Source organism: Fusarium phalaenopsidis (genome assembly GCF_050370095.1).
Source record: "Fusarium phalaenopsidis strain FUZ10S chromosome Unknown contig_32312, whole genome shotgun sequence".
Lineage (NCBI taxonomy): Eukaryota > Fungi > Ascomycota > Sordariomycetes > Hypocreales > Nectriaceae > Fusarium > Fusarium phalaenopsidis.
Window position 1 is genome coordinate 108,328 of NW_028145401.1, and position 25,352 is coordinate 133,679.

General features: G+C 50.1%; 3 protein-coding genes across 3 annotated transcripts; 2 read left to right on the forward strand and 1 right to left on the reverse strand.

The window, feature by feature from the left end:
• Positions 1-11,239: 11,239 nt before the first annotated feature.
• On the forward strand, positions 11,240-11,572 carry LRP88_11528 (uncharacterized protein; the record flags this gene model as incomplete). The annotated part of the gene is made up of 1 exon (XM_083247954.1): positions 11,240-11,572. One exon carries the CDS (start codon positions 11,240-11,242, stop codon positions 11,570-11,572), a length of 333 nt encoding a protein of 110 aa, XP_083096293.1.
• Positions 11,573-11,719: 147 nt separating this feature from the next.
• Positions 11,720-12,283, reverse strand: LRP88_11529 (uncharacterized protein; the record flags this gene model as incomplete). Its single annotated transcript, XM_083247955.1, has 1 exon — positions 11,720-12,283. One exon carries the CDS (start codon positions 12,281-12,283, stop codon positions 11,720-11,722), a length of 564 nt encoding a protein of 187 aa, XP_083096294.1.
• Positions 12,284-24,637: 12,354 nt separating this feature from the next.
• On the forward strand, positions 24,638-25,117 carry LRP88_11530 (uncharacterized protein; the record flags this gene model as incomplete). The annotated part of the gene is made up of 1 exon (XM_083247956.1): positions 24,638-25,117. One exon carries the CDS (start codon positions 24,638-24,640, stop codon positions 25,115-25,117), a length of 480 nt encoding a protein of 159 aa, XP_083096295.1.
• Between the last annotated feature and the right edge of the window lie 235 nt (positions 25,118-25,352).

Sequence of the window (25,352 nt, forward strand, 5' to 3'; positions counted from 1 at the left end):
TAGTAATTAAGAGAGAAAGGAGGGAAAAGTAAAAAAAAAAAGAAGAGGAAAGAGATAAAAGGAGATAAAGAAGGATAAGGGGAGAAGATAGTTAGAAACAACACTCGTTTATAAAACGGAGATATAAGATATGCGAGGTATAAGGTAGATGAGCTAGATGTCCCTTGAGCAAATAGCAACTGTCGATTCTGGCTCGAGCGACAGGGCCTTGGACTCGAGAAGTCCATCGCGACGTGGGGAATGTTGTGGATTCCTGGCGAGTGCATCGACTGGTATAATGGACGTATATCTCTTGGTGTACTTGTCGATCTTTACATTCCCCGTAGCCCACTCCAGGCCCGCTTGGCGTCGCAAACCAATGTTCAATCCATAACAACATCCAAGGTAGCCATCGAAGTCCTACTGCAGCAGCGTCTTCAAGAAGCCCGACGGCTTTTCGACGAAAGAAAAGAATCCGATGCGGAAGATTTAGTTGACAGGGCTATTGATCTCGTAGCCCAGGAGGTAGTAAGGGCCTATACCCTCTATGTTCTTCTTAAACTGGAAGCATTTTGGAATCGGCTTCGAACAAGCATGGGGTTTGACAATTTGCCGCCACTACGCAGTCTGCAGCGGCGAAAGGAACAGTTAGCGACCCAAGTGAGTCGAATTTTGACTGCACAGACCACATGGGAAATTTACGCCGAAGCCTGGTCGGTTTATGCCCCCATCATTTCATGTAACGAGCAACATGAATTGCCTGACGAACTACCTTGCTGGATGACGACCCGCAAGTTTACGCCACCCAAAGATTCCTGGTCCGAATTTGTGTTTCAGCAGCTTTTTAATCACACAAGCCCTCCGACGTGGAATCGCCTGTATTTCCTTCAGCTTTACAGGACATTCAAAGGGTTTTGGAGAATGATCGAGGACTATGCGGGCCCCTTTGATAGCCGTTTTCGTCGTCTTGTTGGAAGGTGCATACTGGCTACTTTCAACAGTTATCACAGCAAAGAGGTTGGCACAAACCACGGCCCCGGAACGTGGTACGGAGACCAGCTAGCATTCTTTCAGAATCAGTTCTACGCGCCGTATTTTTCGCCGCCTCGGGGTAATTTGGATTGTCCTTGGAATGACGTTATTCTACACCTCGTGATATGCCTTGTGTACGAAGCCATCGGGTTAGTCGAAATTACCCTTTTGAGTTTCGCGGTCGGGACTTAGCGCTAAACTCTAGCCAACTAGAATTTTGCGGTCACGCACCAGCCTAATCAGGATTTCGCGGTCAACTCACGGCTGACGTGTGCATAAAAAAAACTTATCACGTCATATTGCATTTTCTATCAGGCAGCAACGCATAACCACCCATAAAATGAAACTCAGGCCTAAACTGGCAACTCTAAATCATAATTCGAAGCAAGCCTTGGTTTTGAAATTTCATGCAATGTCTTTGCACCTTGCTCTGCCGTCCATTTCTGCGGAGAAAACCAATTTTCTCTCAAGCACCCGGTCTCGAGAATCCTCAGGCACTACAGATGCAGACAAGAGCTCGCACGACTTATCTCCATGTTTAACGATTGAATCTCTATCCTTTGTGGTAGATATATCTAGTTTTGAACGTCATAGAGAAGTGTACTTCATTAGACGATACTTGTAGAGGTTTGTAGCACTCCTTTGTACGTTTGAAGCGACAAATTGTATTGATGCAATGTCATTGGTCTAGAAATGGCGGGGCAACGCGACAGTTTCACGGGAAACTTGCTCAGCGAAAAGAATTGTCCGCAAACTTCGAGGCAAGAGAGCAATCCTGAGACAACGAAACTCCGAGGGATCGCGAATCGTCTAGGTCTGGGCTCCGAACACTATGACCATCACAGACTATTATTGCTTGCCATCGAACAAGAGAAAGTAGACGTCATCAAGGTTTTACTTAAGGGGCCTAGAGCGCCTATGAACGAGCATGATGCCGATGGCCGAACCCCCTTATCACGAGCGGTGGATACCGGTAATGAGGAAGTAGTCGCATGTTTGCTTGGCGCCGAAAACATCCAAGTGGATGCCGCAGACAAAGATGGATCAACGCCCTTATGGCGCGCCATGGAGAAATCAGATGGACAGGGCAAACAGACCATGGCAGCCTCCATAATCCGAAAAGCAAATATCAACGTGCCAAGCAATACGGGCCATTGTCCGTTGCTCTGGGCAATTGAGAAGGAAATCCAACAATCGAGAACGAGATCATCACGGTCGCTACAGCCATGGCAGAGCTTCTCCGCCGCGACTCCACAGGACTCTATACTTTCTCTTTTACTGAAAAGGGAAGACTTAGATGTGGAGCAGATTGAGTCTGAGGGTCGAAGCCCGTTGCTTTTGGCAGTAAAAGATGGAACCCCCGCAATTCTCAACAAACTGCTGGACACAGGCAGATTCAACGTGAATAGCCGGGATGAAAACGGGAGAACACCACTGTCATTGGCCGCAGCGGGATGTCACCAAGAGATGATCGGATCTCTGCTCAAGCAGCCTGAGATCAAAGTATGCTCCCGGGACAAAAGCGGACGAACGCCACTGATCTGGACCATTTTGAGCGGTAAATTCCATAACATGGAGATTTTTTTGGAACGGAGTGACTCGGGGATAAATGTTCCCGACGACAATGGACGAACACCGCTCTCATGGGCGGCGCAAGCAGGGACTTTGGCCGCAGTGAAATCATTGCTGGAGAGATCTGGCATCGACAGGAACAAGCAAGATGATCACGGGCGGACCCCACTGTCCTGGGCAGTGGAAAACGAGAGGCGGAATGTTGAAAAGGCAAATCCTTTTCAGCCCGGGCGGCAGGAAAATGAGCGGATTGTTGAATTGCTGGTTGAACCAAAGAATTTGTCCAGTGACAAAAACGGGAGGACACCCCTATCCTGGGCAGCTGCAAGCGCAGATTTGGCGATAGTGAAGTATCTGGTCAACTATCAAGGTGTCGACATCGAGGAGCGGGATGGAGATGGGCGAACGCCTCTGTCTTGGGGTGCAGAGCAAGGATGTCAGGAAGTAGTAGGCTACTTCCTGACTGAAACAACTGCCGACGTCGACTCGAAGGACTACGAAGGACGGACTCCGCTCTATTGGGCTACTAGCGCAGGCAATAAGGGGGCGATGCGGCGTCTTCTCGAGCGAGACACAGGTACATTGCACATGATGGCTGAGAATCGACCGGATCTGGTCAAGCTACTCCTTGACTTCGGATACGACGCCTGCAAACGCAACTCTGATGGCAAGATTCCACTTCATGACGCAGTTTCAGCAGGAAATCTCGAGTCTGTCAAACTTCTCATTTCCAAAAGCCCAGAGTCTGTTAACTGCGAGGACATCGCTGGCCGGACACCACTCAAGTTAGCTGTCGCTAGAAGCCCTCAAATTGTCAAGACACTTGTCGAAAGTTTGGCAAAAGTCGATGAAATTGAGCCAAGTGAGTGGTTCAATGGGAAGGAACAGGGCCAAACTGGAATTGTTTGTCTGTCGAAGCAAAGCCAACGGCAGTCTCTGCATTTCACATCTAGCAACAAATTTGCGGAAGAACTCGCAGAGCACTCATCGGCTTTTGAGCCAAGAATGCGTCTATTGTAAGCCAGTGGCCACTTTCTACTCTAACTCATATGGACGAGGCTGACGTTTGGGGGAAACAGTCTATGCAAGGATTCGCCCCCGGCGTGGAGGCATGAGGACTTCCTCGGCTTCAAAATACCCCGAACAGATGACAACCTCCTCTTCGATCTAAAACCAGGAAGGCCTCCCAACAGCTCCTTTCAGAAGGTTTGCTTCTATCTAGCAACTTCGTTTCCCACTTGCCCCATGTCGTGGTGTTTGAAACAATCAGAATTACCAGACATGCGAGAACTCATCATCTCATGGGCCATTATTCAACATCCTACCAGGAGCATCGGCTCAACATCTAGGCCAACCGATTTTCTCAGTACACTTCAGAGCAGCAGCATTCCTGACGATGGAGCTCAGTTTTGCATTCAGTTCATTAATGAGCTTGAAGGCAGGTGGGCCAGGCTACTAAAGGGAGTTGAGAATCATTTGCGCAACCATGTAAGCTTTCTGCACTCTTTCTCAGCTGGTGAGCTTCGCAATCAGCCTCTTCATTTACTTCCATTCACGTGGCTCACATAATTCTCATACTGTAGCGGCTGGTTGATTTCGGCAATGCACCAAATGCCTTTGCTCCCTTCGATGAATCGAACGATTTCAGACGGAGCGAAAATCTCATCCAGGAGCTTCAAAGAGACCTTTCAAATCTAGCCAACCTCAGAGACATTCTCAACAATCATATCCAGCAAGCTCTGGCTTTCATTAACAAATACTGCCACCTTTACAACGACGGAAAAGGTGAAAAACAGGCCCAGGATACAATCGCGCAGCTTGAGCTGCGAGGAACCAGTGATCTTGACAGATCAGAGCAGATGTTAAGAGATCTTTTAACTTTTGTACTGTACGGCGGCATGTTTTGTGGCTCACAACACTAATGAGTTGCCAGGAGTTTGCGCGAGTATCCGTCGCTGAAGCACGCCGATCCGCCGCTGTTGCGAATAGCATGAAACGTCTTACCTGGATAACTGTACAGTGACTATCTCCCGCCTGCAGTACTTTTCGCTGATTGTTTTAGTTTATCTTTCTTCCGGTGATGTGCGCTTCTGTACGCGGCGACCTTCCCTTTAGCAGAGCTTTTTTTTCTTTTAAAGTGTTCGCGGTCAACTAATCAGACCATCTCTATTTTAGAGTCTCTTTGGAATGAATGTTGACATTTTGAAAGACAACCCTGACTGGAAATGGTTTGCTCTGACGGGAGGAGTGATGGTAACCCTGACGATGTGTATTTGGCTCCTGTTTGAGCGCAATCCGGTATGTGAACCTTCTGCAACCTGTCAGAGTTGATCTGGATGCCTAACACAAGCATAGATGATTGAACTTTGGATTAAGAGACGCGTAGGGTTGAAGCGGTAAATTATTTCTCTAGATCTTTGTAGTGTGGCGTATCTTTCGCTGTGTAACTAAGTTATTATGATAAGCTCGACGATATCCTGAGGTACTACGCCGCCCTGGCCTTCCACCCTGCCTTTGGTTGTAATGTCGTCGAGCGTGAGTGGGATACTCGACATGAATGGGTCCGAAACGTGAAGAAGATGGTTAAACGGGTGTGGAACGACTCCTAATCAAAACTTGAAATTCCTCACATGAGTGGTGAGCCCGTTTCGAAGAGGAGGAAAACGCTCCATAATGAGTTCAGCCAGTTCAAGGAAGATAAGCGACAGAAAGCCTTGATATCGCCGTCAGTCAGCTTGTTAGCAGACAAGTACGAGTGCTGGCTGCTGAGTACTTCAGAGGCTGACAGTGAGATAACTGACCCTACCAAGTATTCAAGTCGGGAACGCGCCCCATTCCCGCTTCTGCGCCAATCACCTATCCCCAACCATCCTTGTCTTCTACCACCTCGGGAACGGGGCCCATTCCCAAAATCTATCTCATTTCCCAAATTGTTAGGGATCATTTGGGAATGGGGCCCGTTTTCCTTAGCGAGACTAATCTAGCTAATCATCATTCTGTTCAAGTCCAGAGTAGGCATAGGAGTCATCGCGGCAGTTAGGTAGACCCCGCAAGGGAGCAAGGGGTCCTTACCTATGCCCTCCCCCCCCTTTTCTCTATATAGGAGTTTAAGTCAAAGAGAGAAGAAAGCCCTCCGTCCTAATCCGCCTAATATCTATTAGCAATCCATCCTTTCACCCTCTTCGCCCAAGTAAACAATGATTGAGCAGCTCGACCGCCTCGGACTTTACCTCAATCAGCCGGAGCCAGCGATCCTATGCATTCAATGCAAGTTCGCCATCAAGGCCGATGGAGACCGTGTCTCGCGACACCTCGGAGAGCGGCATGGCATCTCCAAACTGGCTCGTAAAGGGCTTGGCCCATTCATCCGATCCCTTCGCCTCCCAGACCCAGGGACACTGCCGGTGCGGCCGGATGGCTCTTCACCCCACCCTCACCTCCGCATCCAGCAGGGCGCCGCCTGCAGGCATTGCGGGCTCCGATCGACTAGCCTCGAGCTTCTCTCTCGGCACTTAATGAAAGTCCACCCCCAGGATATCCAGCAGAGTAGAGGACGTAGCTTCCCTGAGAGTCACTGGCTGCAGGACAATATCATAGACCGACTTAGCCTCTAGACCTAGACTGTGAGCAACCCTGGGCGTTCCTGGACGGTTCATCTACACGGCGGGCAGCCCCAGGGACCATACACGCCTACCACCATACACCAGGCGCCAGAAGCTATACAAATCTTCGCCAAGGAACTCTATGCCAGAGAGCAGCAATATCTCTCCCAACAAGCAGGGGGTAGTCTGCCGCAACCCACCGGCCGAACGACAAGCGCAACCGAACCGGCCCTTATAGCGAACTGGATGCGGCGGACAGGCTGGGAGGAGGCTTTCCGCAATACGCGACGAGACCTAATCGTCGCGATGGCTCAGTGCCCTCTCAAAGATAACCCAGGGCCCCTATGGCTTGCCAATTATAAGGACGAGGCTCTAGTCAGCAGTCGGGAGGATGAACACAAGCTGGCCCGGATGATGGCCACCCTTGACCGTCTATTCGAACGCTCTAACGATACCATTAAGCACACCGACATTTCCCTCCGGCGATGGCTTCGCGGCATATATCCTGACTGACCCTATAAACGCCCATTTGAGCTAGTTATTAGGCCTGGTACAGAACGAAGATATCGCCAACTGCTTAAAAAGTGTCTATGCTTCTGGTTTCGACTCTGGCGTCTACCCCCGACACTGACCAGGCGTCTATGTCAACGAACGCTCTCTAAGCCTCAGAGGATGGCATTGGAGACCTTATGGGATGATCCTGCATGGGAGCAATACGACAGTTTCGAGAATATAACCCTACTTGACGATGAAGAAGAGGAAGAGGAAGAGGAAGAGGAAGAGGAAGAGGAGGAGGAGGGAAATAATAGCAAGGACGAAGACCCCAATGCATATTTTACACAACCACTACCGCCACCACCACCGCAAGACCCCAAGGCCGACCTAGTCTTATAATTTTGCCTATTTATAGCGACTGAGGATTTTACAGATAGAAACTCAAAGTCAATAATGCTTATTTACTTCAGCGCCACATGCGGACTTATATCGCCTATAGGTGCCGACTTTCTCCGCCCAGCTCAATTTACTAGCATCCTCTCCGGCCTTATCTATTATACTCGGCTTCTTATCATAGAATCCGTGCTGCCTAGATTCTTATATGACTATATTGGTCTATTATAAAGGCCCTAGTATGGGCAACTAGATATATTAAATAATATCCGTAAGAATAAGATGTATAACAGGACGCTATCGCCACTCAGGGAGTTTATCAGTCTTGCCGCCTACGGCTAATCCCTACGTCGATTAGAGGGCCTAATAATCTAGTTCGAATGGAGCGATGATGGTGAGGAGATATCATAGGATAGGTACTTCTGAGTTACTATGGATAGGTTTTAGACCCTAACCTATAGCGCAATCCAGGCAGTAACTCGCCAGTGCGAGCAGTTAATATATAACTAGGTGCCCCTAAACCGCGATCTTAAAACACTACGCGACTAATTATTAACGGCTATAGCTAGGTATTCCTTTGTCTCTGACCTAGCCAATGGGATAGCGAGCGCTTATTTAGAGCTCCTTATAAAGGCCTATCTCTCGCCTATTAACTGACTTACTCTAGTTAGGGAAAATAAACGCAGTTCCTAGGATAAGAAAGCAATATATAGCTATATTAATATATATAATAATCTCCTCTAAATAATCCTACTATTATGCTACTTATTATTAGGATAATATATACGGGCAATAAAGCTTTTAACCATTCGATATAGCAATACAGCTTCATAGCTCCATGGCATCTACCTATATAGTAGGTGGCTTTATCTAATCACGAGGCATTATAAGACCCAAATATCTACTAATAACAAATTTTATATTATTTATTTCCTACCTAATCTAATTATAGATATTATGTATAGATATCTCGTCTATATTTAGCCGTTAACATATATGCTTCTGCGAGTCTATTTCGCGAGCCATGCTACTACTCCATTGCTATTTGCTCCTACTAGACCGAAGTCCGCATGGACCACCTCGGTATTAATAAGAGAGCTTTAGCGGCTTAGCTAAGCCACCCCTAGCATTTCCATCGGCATTAGAGTCCAGCTATATCGGCAGCTCTCTATAGCTATTACCGAGAGGCATATTCGGGATATTTCAGAAAGTTTCAACCGATATAGCAGCCATGCCGCCTACGGGGACGCAGATGCAGCGTATGCGTGGCAGAGCAGCCATATGCAACTACAGAGGTCAATCACATATAGGCTCGATAGTGCGTTTCCAAATCAGCTCTAACCCGCTCTCCTATAGTTATATCTACGTATCTCGAAAAGGTGGCATAAGTTCCTGCAGCTAGGGGATAGATGCAATGGCGATGCCATCGTCTTAGATGAGATAAATACTACGGACCGGCGAGCAATTAACCTAAGAAGGCGCCTACGCTCCGTAGATTCCACTAAAGCACTTAGAATTGCTTCAAAGCGCAATAGAGTGGCCAATTCCTCCGGAAGCTACGCCGACTCAGTCAATATTGGCCCATCCCTTAGCCCGAGTATGGCTACATAGGAAGCTACTAACCAAATAGAACCGGCATATGATAGTACCTCGAGTCAATGGCCGCGGTCTGACCAGGGTTTGACTACAGGTCTAGGCCTAGCACTCGATGTAGACTACTAGGTTGAGGCCATGGCCGACGAACTGCTTCACTACCCAGCGTACCGATGTCTAGTCTGCAAGACTCATGGCTATACTGTGTCAAACCTCGATAGCCACTTAAAGACTCAGCATGCCCATATCGGTGCTAAGACCCGGCGTGTCATCTTAGCTCATTACGCTAGGCTCGAACTACAGGGACTATCCAAGGATGATTTCCCATATAACCCACTGAACCCGATCCCAGCCATTGAGGGCCTACCTCTACACACCGGCTTCGCATGTACGCAATGTGGATTCCTAAGTAGAAGCTGGAAGTGCCTGAAGGTACATCACAATCAGGTTCACGGAACGAAGGAGATAGGACACCGCTTAGGGCTCTGGTCTAGCGTCCACATACAGACCTTCTTCACCACTCCCCGGTCGGCTATCTATTACTTCTGCGTCACGGCCTCATCTGAGGATGGGGGCTGATAGGCCGCTGCAGGAGAAGACCAGCATGGATCGCTACCTGGTATATGTGAAGCGGTTCTTATGCTATTGCCTCAACGTGCTGTCGCTGGAGGAGGATGCGCTGTTTGCCGAACACGGCTTTCGCTTCACGCATGCACAGAGGGCCAGCCTCGAGCTGCTCTGGGCGCATCTGCAGGACGAGGAACAGTCGGGCGAGGGGCTGCAGGAAGAGATATTGCAGATTCTGACAGACTTCTGGATTCTATGTGTTGTATCTCTTTGAGTGCGCGAAGACTCCCAACGCGTACCGGACAGGGGTTTGGTCCAATCAAAATGGAGCTTACGAGAGGTACTTCTTTCCCACCTAAATTCTATGGTGATATAAGTCAAAGCAGTACGATGAGTTATATAGTGCAACATTGCAAAGCTCACAGCCGTACCTTGATTTGGGCACCTTCCTTTTCCCCCTGTTCCCATCAATCTCCCCCAAAGCCTTCTCTTTTGCTTGTGACCTCACAACACCACAGCGATGGCCCTGACAGGCGTGACAGGCAGAGTGCTTAGTGCGGCCTCGATAGCTGAGCTTATGGCCCGGGTGATTGAGGTCTTCGTTGCCGGCCCTGTATCTCTTCCTTCCATGAAAATCGGGACTGAAGGTCGTGATGAGGGCATCTACAAGGCAGCCTCGCCACGCCTCTTGCGACTTATATCTCTTCCAACTTGGGCTGCCGTGAAGTTGAAGAAGATAGCTGTTGATGAGGGCAATGCCAAATAAGAAGGTCCAGGCTAGAGCCTGCCAAGGGCCCCGACGAACGCGGTGATCATAGCCTAGCGATGCCCTCAGTTGGTCTCCTCGGTCCGCATGATTCATTTCGTCGTTATAAGTAGCAGCAACAGAAGGAATCTCGAATTGCTTCACAGCTTCCTCACCAAAAAAACGCTGTATCGGCCGTGCCCGGGCTTCCATTGTATTTGGCCTCTTCCTCTTCCGGTTAACGCGTTCATCGCCCTTGAATACAGAAGTCAGGAAGAGCACGAGGGCGTTATCCTTCCACGCGATTTGGTTGACCTGCCAAGCCAAGGGACAAATTAGTAAGGGAAATACAGCCAAATCTGTCTGAATTCCTTGCCTTGTGATCAACTGTTGGGGCCATTCGAAGCTCGCCAAACCGAAGAAGGTTACGGCCGGCAGTATCATCGACCTTGAGCTGTACGAAGGGCTTGAAGATACCACAGTTGCGGCGGGCTGTGCCTGTGGCCCCGTGACCTAGCCGTCGAAGATGTGTGAAGAGATTCGCCGATGAGAAGAGGTTATCGATGAAGACGTGATATCTGGCTTTTGGCAGCTTATTGACTAGGGCAATGGCCACGCTTTGAGTCGGATTGAGAGGCGTATATAGGTCCTTTCGTCTCTGAATGCGTAGTTGACGAGAAAACTGACTCTTCTTCCTTGGCTGCCGGCGCGGCTTCTTGGGGAGACCAACAGGTCCGTATCTCTTCTTCGGCTGGTGCCAAATCCACCGTAGGAAGAAGCCCTTCTGGGCCACAACCCAGGTCTTAAAGCCGAGGGGCGTGGGTTTATTTGGGACCTTCGTTGTCTCATATGACCTCCCTGTGAAGCGGGTCATACACTCATCTACAGCGATATTCGTGCCCGGGCTCCATAGCTCGAGAGACGTCGCTTGTAGGTGCTCAGACCAGTCATCCACGGCCTTGAAGACCTTCGGAAGGCCTGTATCCGCGAGGTTGAACGGGTTGAAGACTCGTAGGTGCCGTTGAAGAAGCTGGAACCTGTCGAACGTCATATATCGAATAATCGAGTGGTCAGGGCCTTGATGCCCCCGATGAGAAGTCTCCCAATGGGCGCGGAGCCTTGGTTCCTTGTGAATTCCTATGTAAATCAGGATGGCAAGCCATACGTATACCTCGGCGACGGAGGTGTCATACCAGCCAGACCCGGCAGTGGAAGGCTTAGAAGGTATCCACACAAGGCGCCCAAGCCCGCTCCCGCCTCGATGCCCGAGCAATCAGTTGCCATGACACCAGATCGGCCTCGTACTGAGACTCCGGAAGTGACACAACCGCTGGGGAGAGCACTTGGCTTGCAAAGGCTGCAGGCCATGGACATTGGCGACAGGTTAGAAGATATCGAGCACAGCGGTGAGTTTGGGGGAAATTCCATGTCTCGCGGCCGCATGGACGACGACGACGACGACGACGACGATGACGATGACGATGACGATGACGATGATCAAGATGCGCTCATCCGCAAGCGGGATCGGGGGATGAGGAATCAACGACAACCGGTCAAGTCCAGGGATGATGGGGATTGGTTAAGTGGGAGCTAATGAAGCAAGCTGAACGAGGCTGGGAGGGACCTACGGTGACGGTAATTTTCGAGCACGCCGCAGGGGCAAGGTCTGAGGAGGGAATGAAGGCCCGTTCCGTGAACGCGCTGTAGTTCATCGATTTCTGTTCCATTCAGCGAACCTTCACTATACCACAAGAGCACTTCTATCGAAAATGGTAACCTCGAACAGGTGAAGGGCAGCGAATAAGACTGGGTCGACCGTGAGACCGGATTTGAAGTAAGTGCTCCGCGCAAACCTGCCACCGTCGCCCCTGGAGTTGTAGATGGCGTGATTGTTATCCATAGAAACCTTGTTGTCGTCACGCTTGGCGTTCTTAGTGCCTAGTTTATCTTCTAGGTTAAGCGGGAATTTCAGACCAAAGCCTCCAAAGTCCAACTTGACGCAGGTGCTGAGCTTTCCGTCAACATACGGTGCGCTGTGCCCGCTGGCACCCCTATCGGTGTCGTTGAAGAATGCGAGCATGGAGTTGACTTTACCCTGCAGCTGGAAAGTCATTCTAGTGTTTCCGGACGGGTTCACCATGTGCCTCTCGGGTGTGGTGGGCTTGACTTTGATGTAGGCTGGGTTACCCCTATTGGCGTTGTTAAAGTTAACCTTGCCGAAGCTTTCGGTGGAAGAGGCTAGCTTACATTTTCTCTCTACGTTGAGCCAGCTGTTGGCTTGTTCACCTTTGAACACGTTGTCCATTGAGGCCGGTGTTTTCCTACTAGACCCCATTCATATTTGCACAAGAGCGAGCAGACAGACTGTGCCATGGGGCTAACGACTTAAAATCATGGAGAAGCTATAGGTGTCTTCGGTTCTGAATTTACCGTTAACACGGGCTCCAAAGCCAAGTTCGTGGTCCCACTGCGTCCCGAAGAGGGGAGTCTCAACTTCGTCAAGGTACTTTCACCTACGCTCTTGTGCATTTCGGCATTTTGTACACGTCTCGTCAATCGGTCCAGCGCTCAACTAGGAATCCCTGCGGCGCAAAGAATCACCCGATTGGATGCCCGGAGAGTCGACAGTGGTGTTAGGGTAGCCCCCGGCCCCGGAGTAGTCGATGCAGACCTTACCTTGTGTTTCCCCGGATTGCCGTTGTGTGCGGTGCAAGTTCATATCGAAGGCGAAGTCAAGGACCTCTGACGCAGCAGCTCTGGGTAGGTCAACGGATGGCACGCCTTGATCTGCAAAAGGTTCTAGGAAAAGCAGACTGGGCGGAGGCTGATTGATAAGTTGTCGACTTTCGGATTCTTTCAGGAAATAACTCGGGCAAGGGGTTGGGAGCGCACTGTTCAAGTATATGTCAGCAAGATTGGCCAGGAAACAGAATTCGATATGTTCCATTAATACTGTATGACTGGGCATCCCAACAGCGGTGTCCTTAACACCCTGCTCCATGACCCAGAGGCGATCTTGACGTCCTTGCGTAGATACACAACTCTGACTGTACGGGTGTCGTTCTTGGACTGGTCAAGCACGTTCGGAGGGCAGTCAAGGAAGGCCAGAGGCTCAGGCTCGTCCTCACGCTTCTTGAGCGACATAACCGCTGCGAGTCACAGGTGACGAGGACGAAACTGAAAACCGGTCTAATTGGGACTACTCTCGTCGGCATTGGCATCGCTGCCAAGGTTGGTGTGAGCGTAGCTGGTCTCTGCATCCTTAGGGGGGAACATTTCAGCGGGGACGAACCGCTCGTGGTCGACCAGTGAGAAAGGAGCTTTGGTGTCCCCAGTATGCTCGTCCTTGGATATACTGTACATAGCCCTCAGAACTTCGAGATTGAGGGTACCGAGATCGGTATCCCAGATCATCAAACTATGAAGACCCATTTTGCTGGGATAGTCGATCCTCATCTAGTATGACTCGGCGTCGTAGAATCTAAGAATAGAGAGAAAATGAGCGAACATGAAGCATCTGTTTCGCCCATTCTTGAACTCACAAGATCCGGCAGTGGCCGCTGTAGCCCATGTACGGTATCGGGCAGCGGCAGCCTCGTCCGAATGCCGGCAGGAAGATCTGCTGGTTTCGTCCAGTATTCCATGATCTCTATTGGTCAGGAAGTGGTGACAGATACGGTTCGTTTCGTCAATGGAGTGGCCCCATGGTTACTTAGCGACATATGAGAGAATTTCAGCCGTAGCATAGCAGCGACCGGACTAACCAGTACCTTTGAAGCCACAGCCGGGTTTCCAGCACAAGGGGTCTTCGCACTCAAAGCATTGATTACAGAAGCCAAGCCGAGTACGATGCCAGAAGGCTCAACGCCAACGCGTTAGAACTGCAAGAGGTTTGCGTGTCGATCAAAAGTGCCAGATAGATACTAAGTGTTCCAGTGACACTTACCAGGTCCAAAGCACAGTCGATTTCAGGCAGGTTAGTACGCGACAAAACTTGCTTTCCTGCAGTGTTCTTACTGTCCCTGTGCAAGTCATGGGACATAAGGTTAATCCAATCGACATGGGCCTCGATGCCCTTAACGTCGAAATGGCGAAGGTACCAGTAAAGAGGGTGCATTAAGAGTGACAATGGATTCGCCACCGCTCGCGTTAATGGACGCTCACAGCCCTTTCATTTGAGCCACGTACTTCTTATCAGCCCAGTCTTAGTCGTCGCAGCCGGCAGCTATGGGATATTCCCAGTCTGAGACAATGTCGGTAACCTTCCTGCAGGAGATCCCTATAGGGTTAATCCAGGCCTCGGAGACGTCATGCTTTTCAAGCACAGTTAGAGTGGGGGAGGGGGGAATCCTGTGACAAGACCGTCAGGGGCTGAGATGGGCGGAAATCCAGGCGGACAAACTTTTCTCTCAATCTGTACTGTTCTTGTAGATCATTGTAGGTATCTTGATCACTTTCACGTCCCGTCCGAAGTAGGTACTTTCCCGAGAGTGCGTAGGCTTGCCAGCCTCGCTGTCTAATTATTGTGTCCGCCAAACAATCGTTGTCTGATAAGCATGCCCAAACTCGACGTGCGGCGCATTTCTGGAAGCGAAATGGGGTGTAAAAATCTAAGGGCTGTGGTTGGAGCAGAAGTGGGTGCGGCGCATTTCAACTCTGCATGCTTGAGTGGGTGCCCAAGCCTCACTCACGCCGTATGATATAGGAAATGCGCTGTTCTTCCACTGTGCATGCTTTAGTAGGCAAAGTCTTCGCCGAATAGTTGTTAAGGCTAGTGGCTGGTTCGTCCTGGATCACGGATAATTTCTCTATGCATGTAGGTAAGCCATCGCCCCAGATTGTGAACAATAAGTCCAGTCCCCCTCGCGTCACACATAGCTAAGAGCTGGTGATCTTATTTTCAATGCAGTAGCTCAGAGTGGTGAAATTTTGGATGTTGGCTCGTGAGCATATCACTCGTATCGAGCTATTTTCTTCGTGCTCGGTCGACTTGTGATAATGTGGTATCGCTGATAGATTGTCATGGCCTGGGCGTCAAAGACTTGTAACATAGAAAGCGGGTGGTGAATGACCTTTTCTCCTCGCTGCGCGCACTGGGCCCTCGAATGAATTACTGTCGACAAGCGCAGGGAGGGATGAAAGGGGAAAGAGAGAGGAGGACACCCCAGCACCTGGTCCATGACCTGTCCAGCATCTAGGCTGTGACTCGGAACTTCTCCCCGGTAACCGGGACCCACAACTCTCTTCGTAAGCGCTTGAACAAACCCACCCACACCACAGCTTTGAGAAGGTAGGTGTGGGGGTAACCTTATGAATTCTCGTCAGTCGTCGCTTCGAGCACACCTGAGGGGCGCCCCCCTTTTCAGGGATTTGTGCTGTGATGGAATAGTCATACCTCATTATGGAGTGGGAACTGATGTCATCCGGGGTTAAATAATGTTTCAGGTAGTTCTGGGTTAGGTCTCTCGTATCCGTTGGTTCCAGCAGTCTTTGAAGCTAGATGCGGCAGTGTATGGCTGACCTAACGCGCACGAATTGGTGACGCCGCTAGCGTACCGTTGTGTTGGGATTGGTGTGGTAGCGGCTGTCCAGTAACATCAGCAGCTTATATGGGCCTCGGTCAAGTTTTGCAAAGGTTCCGCATTTTAAACCACTCCGTGATAATCGGCAGATTGCATCGGGCCTACTATCCCGATCTGTAGCTAGCTGTGCGGGTTCCTTCCTGATCCGCCAATGCTCCGGATCACGTTCCCCTCCACCCCAGAATCATCAAGCCAAGCCAACAATGGCTCGTCGGGCTGCCTCACTTGCCAAGCCGAGAGCGTCGGGAGTGGGCAAAGTGCAATTCTGGTACCGCAGAACCTTCGCCCGGCTTAGCAAGGTTCAGGGCACCAACTGTCGAGTAAAACAAACGGAACAATTCTAGTCTCTCGTACAAGCGGGCGAGTGCGCCATGGCCAAAGATGAAGCACAGGCGCCGACGTGACGAGAGCGGAGACATAGTTTCCTTTCGTCCGACTCAACGATTACGTGCGATGATATTGTCACTGCTACGTTCCGTTGGTCCCCCCCTGCTCGTCGGTTGGCGAAGACGACATCGTTGGTGATTGGCGGGTCTGTGTGTGATTTCTCATGCGACAGGCAGCCAGTAACAACATTCCCTGTTGACCAGCTAAAGAGTGTGAAATTGACTTTCGCGCCCACTGAACGGAGTCACCATGAGATTTCGAAAATACTTAATCAATAGCTTTTGGTTGAGTAGATAAGAAAAGCGCCCCAGCAGCCAGGCTCAAAAGTCTCCCATTCCAGGCCAAAATCTTCTTCTGTTCACTTTACCTCTCCCAGTTTTCATGATGTGTTACTTCGACCAGGTTGTCTGGGCATGCGGCAATTGGAAGTGGGGCAGGTTTCGTCAGCAATGCAACAAAGAGTACCGCATTGGAGAGACCTGCGGATTGAAGCTCGTGTATGAGCGGCAGGACGAAGCAAAAAAATGCAAAGTATGCGATCAAGTAACGAAGAAGGAGAATCGGATTGCAAAGACAACCGAAAGAATGGCTCGGCTTCGTGAATGGCAGCATTTGGCCAGCCTTGAAAGATGTGAGGAAGAGGTGGCTTCCCTGAAGGATGCAATTTTGAGACTGCGCAAGCAACACAGCACAGACATGTGTGGAGGAGCCGCCTTCCGCTTCGAGTCCGGAAGTCCATTCGAGCCCCACGCCAGCATTGGCGGTCCGTTCTCTTGCCCGCCTATTCCCGTCAGCCTTACTGAAAGGCAAGATGACCTACCATCAACTATGCTCTTCGAAATCTACGCAACCATGCGTCAGACGCGGCCTAAAGACAACAACACCAACAACAAACATCTATCACGTCTTTCAAAGAACTCAGCGGGAGTCCAAAAGCACGGGAAAATTTTGGCCTAAAGGTCCTTGTCAGTCAATGGTTAGCTCAACTCACGGCACAGCCGTTGGTAATGGCATTTTCCCCAGTCCATGGAGAGGAGGAGAGCGAAGAACTGTAACGGACCCAGGGTCAAGGCTGGAGAGGCCGATAGTGTGTCTTGTTTAGCGAATACGGCACTGTTATAGTTTTAATTAGTGTTGTTTGTATTGCGTAGCTGTGCTGGGTGAAGATGTTTTCTTTTTTTGAACTTGATTATATTGTTATTATTGATATAAGAGCTCTTCCCAAGTTTATATCTCTGAATGATTCCATCTAGGACTTTGAACTCTAAATCTAGGACTTTCAGACTACTAGTCTGAATCCTGAAAGGAAGGGGGATCCTCGGATTTCCAACAATTAGTGGCAAGAAATGTACCTTACATCGCTCGCGATCTATATGGCCTTTGGATTGCTGCTCAGTTGTGCTTCAACAAGTATCAAGTTAGTGTTTGATTAGATTGGGGTGGTAGGATGATGGCTTAGCTAAGATCGCAGGCAACAATAGTCAATCATTAACCAACCTTTGTCCAACAGCCAAACCGTTGCATAGGAGGACAATGCATTCGTCCCTGCATTGCCGGTGGCAGCGAACGCATTGCGACCTTCAGGTGAAGCGCCAGGCCTTCTGCCCGTCTGCAGGGGCCACACTAACATTTATCAGCAAAGGAACGGAGATGACAGCTCTTGTTATGGTAATCCGCTTCTTTGGGTGAAGACAGAGCCTGCGGCTATGGCTCCGACTCTAGCGTCAACTCGCTGATGTATTTGAATGGCGACGATGCCAAGGCCATCTAAGGCTCCAAGCGATCGGTTTCGTGCCCCAATTGCCTAGATGAGCCGTGACCATCTACGCAGACATAGCTCGGACGCAACCAACGATCCAACCGAGCAACGTCAGGACGCTATCATCAATGCGCACAACACCATCCTCGTTCACCGACAGCTTGTACTGTACCATCCATATCTCTAGAGGGAGAGGTGAGGACGGTAGCAAGGCACAGGTTGGGGGGAGTCTGATAGGCAATTGAGGAGGAGATGAGGATCAGGGAAGGCCGATCGACTGGAAGGTGCTCAGTAGTAGTCAAAGACGCCAGGAACACAGACCCTGTGAGGAGTAACATCGATTCGATGGGAGATCCTACTGCGTTCGTTGACAACTGCTTTTGTTAGGTAATGGGAATCCGTGATTCCAAGAATATAACAACCATGTCGCCAGACAGCAGTCCAAGCGGTCTCATGCCGGCATAGCCTACCTCAGATTCACTGCGACTTCGCCCCTAGCCATCGCGACTCTAGGAGCAAAGTCGTGAAAAAACACATAGTAACAGAAAAGACGCTAATGAAATCAGGGAGCAGAGACCACAAGATTTCCGCAGAGAAAATAGTCAAAAGTAGTATGCATCAAAGGTAAGATTGTAACCATATCGTATAACTATATATTTCTACAACCTTAGAATCCCCTTATACGTTATATATATATTTTCTCGGAATGCTAAACCAACAACAGACCACACTATCCAGCATATCATCGGCACAGACGGCGCATCGTATGGAGCCTGTTAACTGTCAGCGGGATGACCAGGCGCGGCTTGGAATCAGTGGCCGCAAGACAAGCCTGTGACCAGGATGGCTATGTTAGGGCCATGGGCGTGCGTGGTCACGGTCAGATGGAGGGCGTTACTGCATCCCCCATCGAGCCGAGCCTAGGTAGGAAGAAGAGGTGATAAAGGAAAAGAAAGGAAGAGAAGACAAGAGAGGGAGGGGACGCAGGTGCGTCTCAAGTCCGTCTCGTCTAGTAGCGAGGGCAGATCTTATCAAAGAAGACGCCTGATTTGGACAGCTTGACGAACTTGGTGAAGTCTTTTCCTATTGCGAGGTGTATTACTGCATTCGGTGAGGGTACCGGTCTCATTCGATGACGCGGCAGCACCTTTCTGCAATAGAAGATGTGATCCGGTGATTGCGTCGGTCGCACGAGCAGACCAGCCGTGCTTCACTGTGGTTGAATCTCTCATAATATGCGGCGAAGTCCCCATGAAGGGATCTCGCTGCGAGTAGATGGTGCAAGACTGCGCGCGGAAGCGAAAGCTCCGGCGGGCAGGCTATGATCGCCTTAAGATTGAATCTCTTATGCTGCTCTGGGGAGGTGATAGACCACCATGTCTCGAATGCTTCTTTGGTTTCTGCCTCGCGATTCTTCTCAGGTACGCCAGCGTTGGTCGAGCGCCTTCGGGCTCGGGCAGTGAGGATGCTGCTTTTGCCAGTTTATCGGCTCGTTCGTTGCCGAGAATGTTGGTGTGGCCGGGAACCCAACGCACCTTGGTAGCGCCATGGGATGCTGCTAAGGCTTGGAACTCGAGGAAACTTCTTGGGAGGAGTCTAACGGTGTGCCCCAGGCAGCACGTGGCCGCAGCCAGGTTGTCTAAGCAGATTATGATCTCTTGTACTGGTGATTCTTGGAGATTCAAAGCTGCCTTCAAGCCCTCTAATGCTCCTGTGGCCTCGGCATCAAAGACCTCTGCCGGCCTGATCCGTCAAGGATCGAAAGTCTGTTCTAGTGGACAATGAAGCCGTAGCCGGCTACTCCCTCTTTTTTTGACCGTAAAGCCTAAATGCCGTAAGTAACGTCACGCCCCCTAAGACCGTGTGCACCCCACGACCGCCACGTCCGCGGGGCCTCACTTTCAATCTCTCCACCAAGTGTAATTCCATGATTTCTCAATGAAAATAAATACAATTTTAATTATGAAAGCTGGAATACATCCTCCATTTCCTCTCCATTATACTGCGCAATTTCCATCGCATCATTAATAATATTGGGTGCGTGAGAGCGCTCATAAGCCTCGGCGGCATCTTCGGCATGAGCGCTCGCGTACGCAATTTCCTCAATCCGAGCAAATCGCTCGTTGGGATCCTTCTCAACAGTCTTCCGGCCTGTATGCCTCTGCGACGATAGCTTCAGTCGTAGGCGCTCGTTTTCCTTCCTTAGAAGAACGTTCTGGCTGATAAACTGGTCTGTCATCTTGAGCACCTTCAGCTCGGTCATACGGGAACTGCGACCATCGCGATTTTGGTCACTTCTGCCCCGTTTTAGTAGGGAAGATACTTCTCGCGCGTTCCTTGGTGTTTGCCAAAGGTCGTCTGATAGTTGGTTTTCTTGCGGGGGCGTTTTTGGAGGAGGAAATTCTGGGACTAGACGGTCAGCCTTGATGAGCTCCGGCAACACCCTGTCAACATTACAGGGAATAATGCCAGCGCCATGAAAACCGGCTCGGATGTTCTTTGATATAAAAGCTTTATCCGATGCTATTTTATATGCTTGTATGAAGCGTTTTTTTTTTTTTTTTTTTTGGATAGGAGACCGGGCTTCGAGGTCCGCAAATTTTGCTGTCTCTTGGCGAAAGTATGTCTTCAGTGGACTAAAAATGCCCACATCGAGAGGTTGAGTGAGATGTGAAGAGTGAGGGGGGTAAGTAAATAAGCTGGACTTTGCTCAGCCAAGCCAGGAACATGAAAGGGATAGTAACATGGGAGCTGTGGCCGTCTAGGATAAGAATCCTCCACCGGCCGTTTCCTGGATCGGTCTCGGGCAAGAAGACATCAATAAACCAGCTCTCAAAGATCCGAGTATTTGACCAACCAGTCTCCGTACAGTCGTAATGCCAGTCAGGGATATCATCCTTATTAAACCACTGTCCCTGAAGCGTTTTCCCTGTGAAGACGACCACCGGCGTGAGCCGCCTTCCTGCCGCACTGGCGGACTCCAAAATCGATACCCAGGTATGAGAATCACTCTCTTCTACATAAGAATATCTTGGTACGGTCTTGAAAGAGAGATACAGACACGTTAATATATAAGAAACACTTATAGTTAATTCCGAGTCACCTATCGAGATACTGAACTACGCAAAGTTCAAATAAGTATCTCGGTCTGAGATTGAAACCTGCCAATCCATTAAGCCATGAACGTAACATTCCCCACGAAGTATGTGCTTTTCCAGCTCTATATGGACAACAAATGGTGTCCTCAACCCATGGATCAAGTATATCGACGCACCAGGCGAAACATGAGTCGAGCCTAATCCTAGCCGTCCGCCTTTCGTGACGAACAAAGTCCTATTCCGGCATACCTCTTCGGCGAGGTATCCAAAACGCGAAGAGCCGTCAGAAATATCATAGGAGTCCTCGGTACTGTTGGGTACCGTATCGTCCAAGTTCCTTTTTTCCCAGTGGCTATATATGCGGAACACTTCCTCGGGTTGAACGTTCAACGCTCCACGATCTGTGGGTGTCACTCTCGCCTCTATGACAAGCGTCGAGGCAAACATGGACTCAAAGCCATCGTCCTCTATGCTGTCCCTTGCCAAATTGAACCAGATCCCAAAGATATCATGTTCGCTGATCTGAAGTCTCCTGCAGAGAGAGGCGTAGTAAGGAGGACCACACACGGCTATCTCATCTACCAATAGAGCACGAACCCGCAAGGTCTGGGAACTTTCATCGAGGTAGTAGTCAGTACTTGATACTATCGCTGAAAATTGAGCCTAGATATTTTCTCCGGGATATGACAAGAGTGCGAGAGGTCGCGACTGTACGCGCCAATCTGGCACCCACGAGGGTATGTCATCTGCAGGAGGACCGGGTGTTAGGATGGTTGTATCGTATGCTTTTAAGAGTGAATGCACTTCGACATCACCACAGCCGGCAAAGTGCAGGACGTCTAGGTTGTTGTGCTGTCGAATATACCTATTCGCAAATCTTATGTAGAGTTCGGGACTTGTTGTGCTGTAGCTTGGTAGAAACCATCTGTGATCTGTGCTATTCCGGGAGACAAGCCCAAAGAGTGCATTCAGCCGATCATGGCTCTTCTTATAACCCTAGGCGCTCAAGGTTTGAGCCAGGTGAGGAAACGAAAAGGGCTTTCCAGCCGTAACCTGTGCTCTTAGCTGGCCAAGTCGCATGGCGTGTCGAAATGGCTTCAAAAGCCAAGGCGCAGGTGGGTCGTGAATAATGGACGACAGCGCTTGCATTGCCGCGAAGAAGGTTGTCCCCTGATAGTTGAGCCACCGCATCGGAATTCGAGCTCGGAGGCCAATGCAACTTCTTGGACTATCCACAGCCTGCTGAACCAAGGGCGGTTTGCCAATGCAGCCACTGCAGAAAATGGGACCATCGTCGGATCGAACATATTCGACAAATCCTTCAGGTATCCCGCTGTCCACAGGTTGTTGGCGGCTCTTTCCCAGTCTGAAGAAGCCTTTGGGTCGGGAGTGTTCGTAACCAAAATATGCAATAGGTCAAAGGCATACTCGCTATCCTTTTCATGAAGTCCAAGCCAGCATATCACTCGCTGGGCTTGTGTGAAAATCCTCGACATGAGCTTGACTTGCTGCTCTCGTTCCGCATCATTCTCCTGGTCAATACATATTTGATCTATCCAAATCGCCATAGTAGTGACATCAGATAGAAGATGGTCGAGGGCCTGGAATAAAGACTTCCTGATCCTAAACTGGCTGCTATTGACATGGAGGATTGGATCACTCGGTGATGGATCACCCCAGACATATGATAGCGCTGAATACTTCGGGGCTTCATCGAGCCTGGATTGGATGAGACGTCCTTGTATCGGGTCGTCGGGGCCGGACCGTGTGAGCTCAAGTAGTCGAATGCTGTCGAAGCTGCCAAGCTTCGCATGAAGGCGGGTTGAATCCATTGCTACGTCGCGATGCGGACCGCAAACTGAGTTGCTAAGTCAAGGTCACACGATAGGCACACGTGCGGGGCAGGATCGTTTTCGAATAGATAGATGCCCAAGGTGTTGTTGCTCACATGACGAAGGCAATGTGCAACTTGGACGGCTAAGTATATGGCCGTTTTGGGGATGCGAGTAGGCAGCAACCGGCTGACGCATTTTAGGCAATGCTGATCGAGAGAAAGGTACAGCATGGTACCGGATTTAGCCGACTCCAGCATTCATGGCCCAACAATGGCCCCGTTGTCGGCTTTCCTCTAAGCACAGACCTTGAATTCCTAGTCGTCGATGATTACATACTACAGTACTCAATGTAGTAATTGGGATGGGCCCCGTCCCTCTATTGACCGTCTCGGTAGACGCGTCGCGTGCAAGGGCTGGATTCGAAGTAACTTAATGAAATAAGACGAGATGTATGCACGGACGGCCCCGTGGCGTATCCGTACAGGGGCCAGTTTCAGTGTAATTGAACGAATTATCAGCACGACTGCGTACAGTAGTAACCCCGCTCAGTCAGATCCATACAAGTCTTCCACAACCATTGGGACAGAGTCGCCCTCTGATTGTTGGGTTAGTGTTTGCCAGAAGGACTCTGTATCCCATACCCAATTATTATCGCCGCCTAGCAAGGGAACCCTACCGTCCTTGTCTGTCATGGCACCTGAGACCGGCTTTACGGCAGCGCCAGCCGTGCCATTGTCCGCTACCAACGTTGATTCCAACTACCTGGGCTCTGCACACCAGAACGCGCGCCCATTCCTTTTACCAGGGCCCAATCATTCCGACTCGTTGCCAACTGCCCATTTAAGGCACCAACTGGAGGCTCTTCCCTCACAGTTCTATCCACATGTGCCCGGTTCCTCGGCCTTGGCATGTTTCATCCAAGCTCTACGCACGCAGGGAATTCATGATAATCCCGAATTCGTTGAGCGTGGAAGCGCAGTGTATGACCAGGTGTTCCGACATTCCTTCAGCCCCACATGTCCTTTTAAGTTCGGACACAACAACTGAGGTTTCTTTCAACATGCGATACTAAGAAAAGCTTATTGCAGGCTCGACCCTGGTCGAAGCGAATGAATCAGAGCATGCCCAAACCCTTGAAGAGGTTGCTCAGCATCTGCAGAACTTCCTTCCGCCCCTCTCAGCGGCCTTTGGCGATAGCGTCTCCTTCAACACCAACGACTATTTTCACCAGTGGCGAAGCTTTCTGTCAGATCAGCCAACCCGACCCCTATCTTTCCAAAATCGCAAGTTCCGCTTTTGCGGTCAGGAGTTTCGATATCACGACACTGGGACATTGATAGCATTTGGATAGGGGCAACAGGTCTTCAGGCGATTCGACCGCTCACTGACTTTCGGCTTTCTTTTCTCCCATGTCCTACTCGCAACCTTTCTACCGACCAGGTGATTCGGCCTCATGGACTTCAATTAGCGAAGACAAGGCACATACTTCTTGGCACGTTCAACGCACGATGTGTTCGCTTCTCCGTCTTTCTCTTTTTCCCTCATGCTGCTCCAAGTCTGAGCACCTCGACAATCAAGAATGCCCTGAGCCTTGAACGGCAGAAAGACCTTTACGACCGAATCATCATTCCGGCAGCCTGCGAATCAATTCCGGGTCCGGCCTTGCAGGAGATGCCTCAAACATATGAAATCGCATATGCCAAATCTCGTTCATTCCAGGAGAAACCAGGCAATAAGCGATGGAGAGCAGAGGATGAGAGTCGATCTTTACACCTCCAATATGCGATTCCAACCCAATATCTGATGCCTTTCTGGCGGTCAATTCTTAAGCACGCTGACTCATTCTAAATCTTAAATCGGTCAAGGGAATCAGTTCCATACTTCAAAGATCCTCGATTGCTTTTCCAGTCCCATGATCTCAAAAATACCTTCGGTCGGGAAACTCTCCAAGAAACGCTGAGCCTTTTCCAAGAGACTGTACTTCAAGTTTTAGACCCTATGCATCTGGACATCCGCTCGTGCTGGCTGGATATTGGTTTCAGGGACCATGCCGCCTGTCCTGGTCCTCAAGCTTCCTCGGGATCAGAGCCCTTCACTCTCCTGTGGAAGAGCCGATGCCACCACCACCTTCACGAGAAGCTTTCTCAAGTCAATCCTAGCACTTCGTTTGAGGCTGACTACTTTCAAGGGTTCCTTCTTCGAGATATTGCTGACTATCAGTCCAAGGCAACGTCTAGTGGGGCCTCAAACCCGGGTCGGCGTGAGCAAGGAGACCCCGGCATCATCCGCTTTAAGGCATACAACTGCATCAAAGAGCAAGTCTCCGTCATGTTCAACAGCTACAACATCTTTGGGTCGGGATTTCTTGACGAAGAGCTGTGCGGTCCTAGTGAGCCGACAAGTTCAGGAGGTGAATGCTCGTCCCAGCTGCGTTTCCGGCGGCGCCACGACCAGGCCACTCTTCGGGCTCCCCAGTGAGCTCACCATCATCGCTCGCACTCTGATCCGACTCCCAACCATAGTATGCGTTATCCTCAGCGGCTTGAGAGCGTGACCGTTTCGTCGGACTGGCGCTGCGGGCTCGGTATGGCCCCAGACTTTCAAACCGACACAAAAGGCATCAAAATCGCGCTACGATCCAATCAGACAGCGATTCAAATTCGACCTCAGGAAGTAATAAAGCTGAGGCTACCTCAGATGAGGAGAGCCTTAG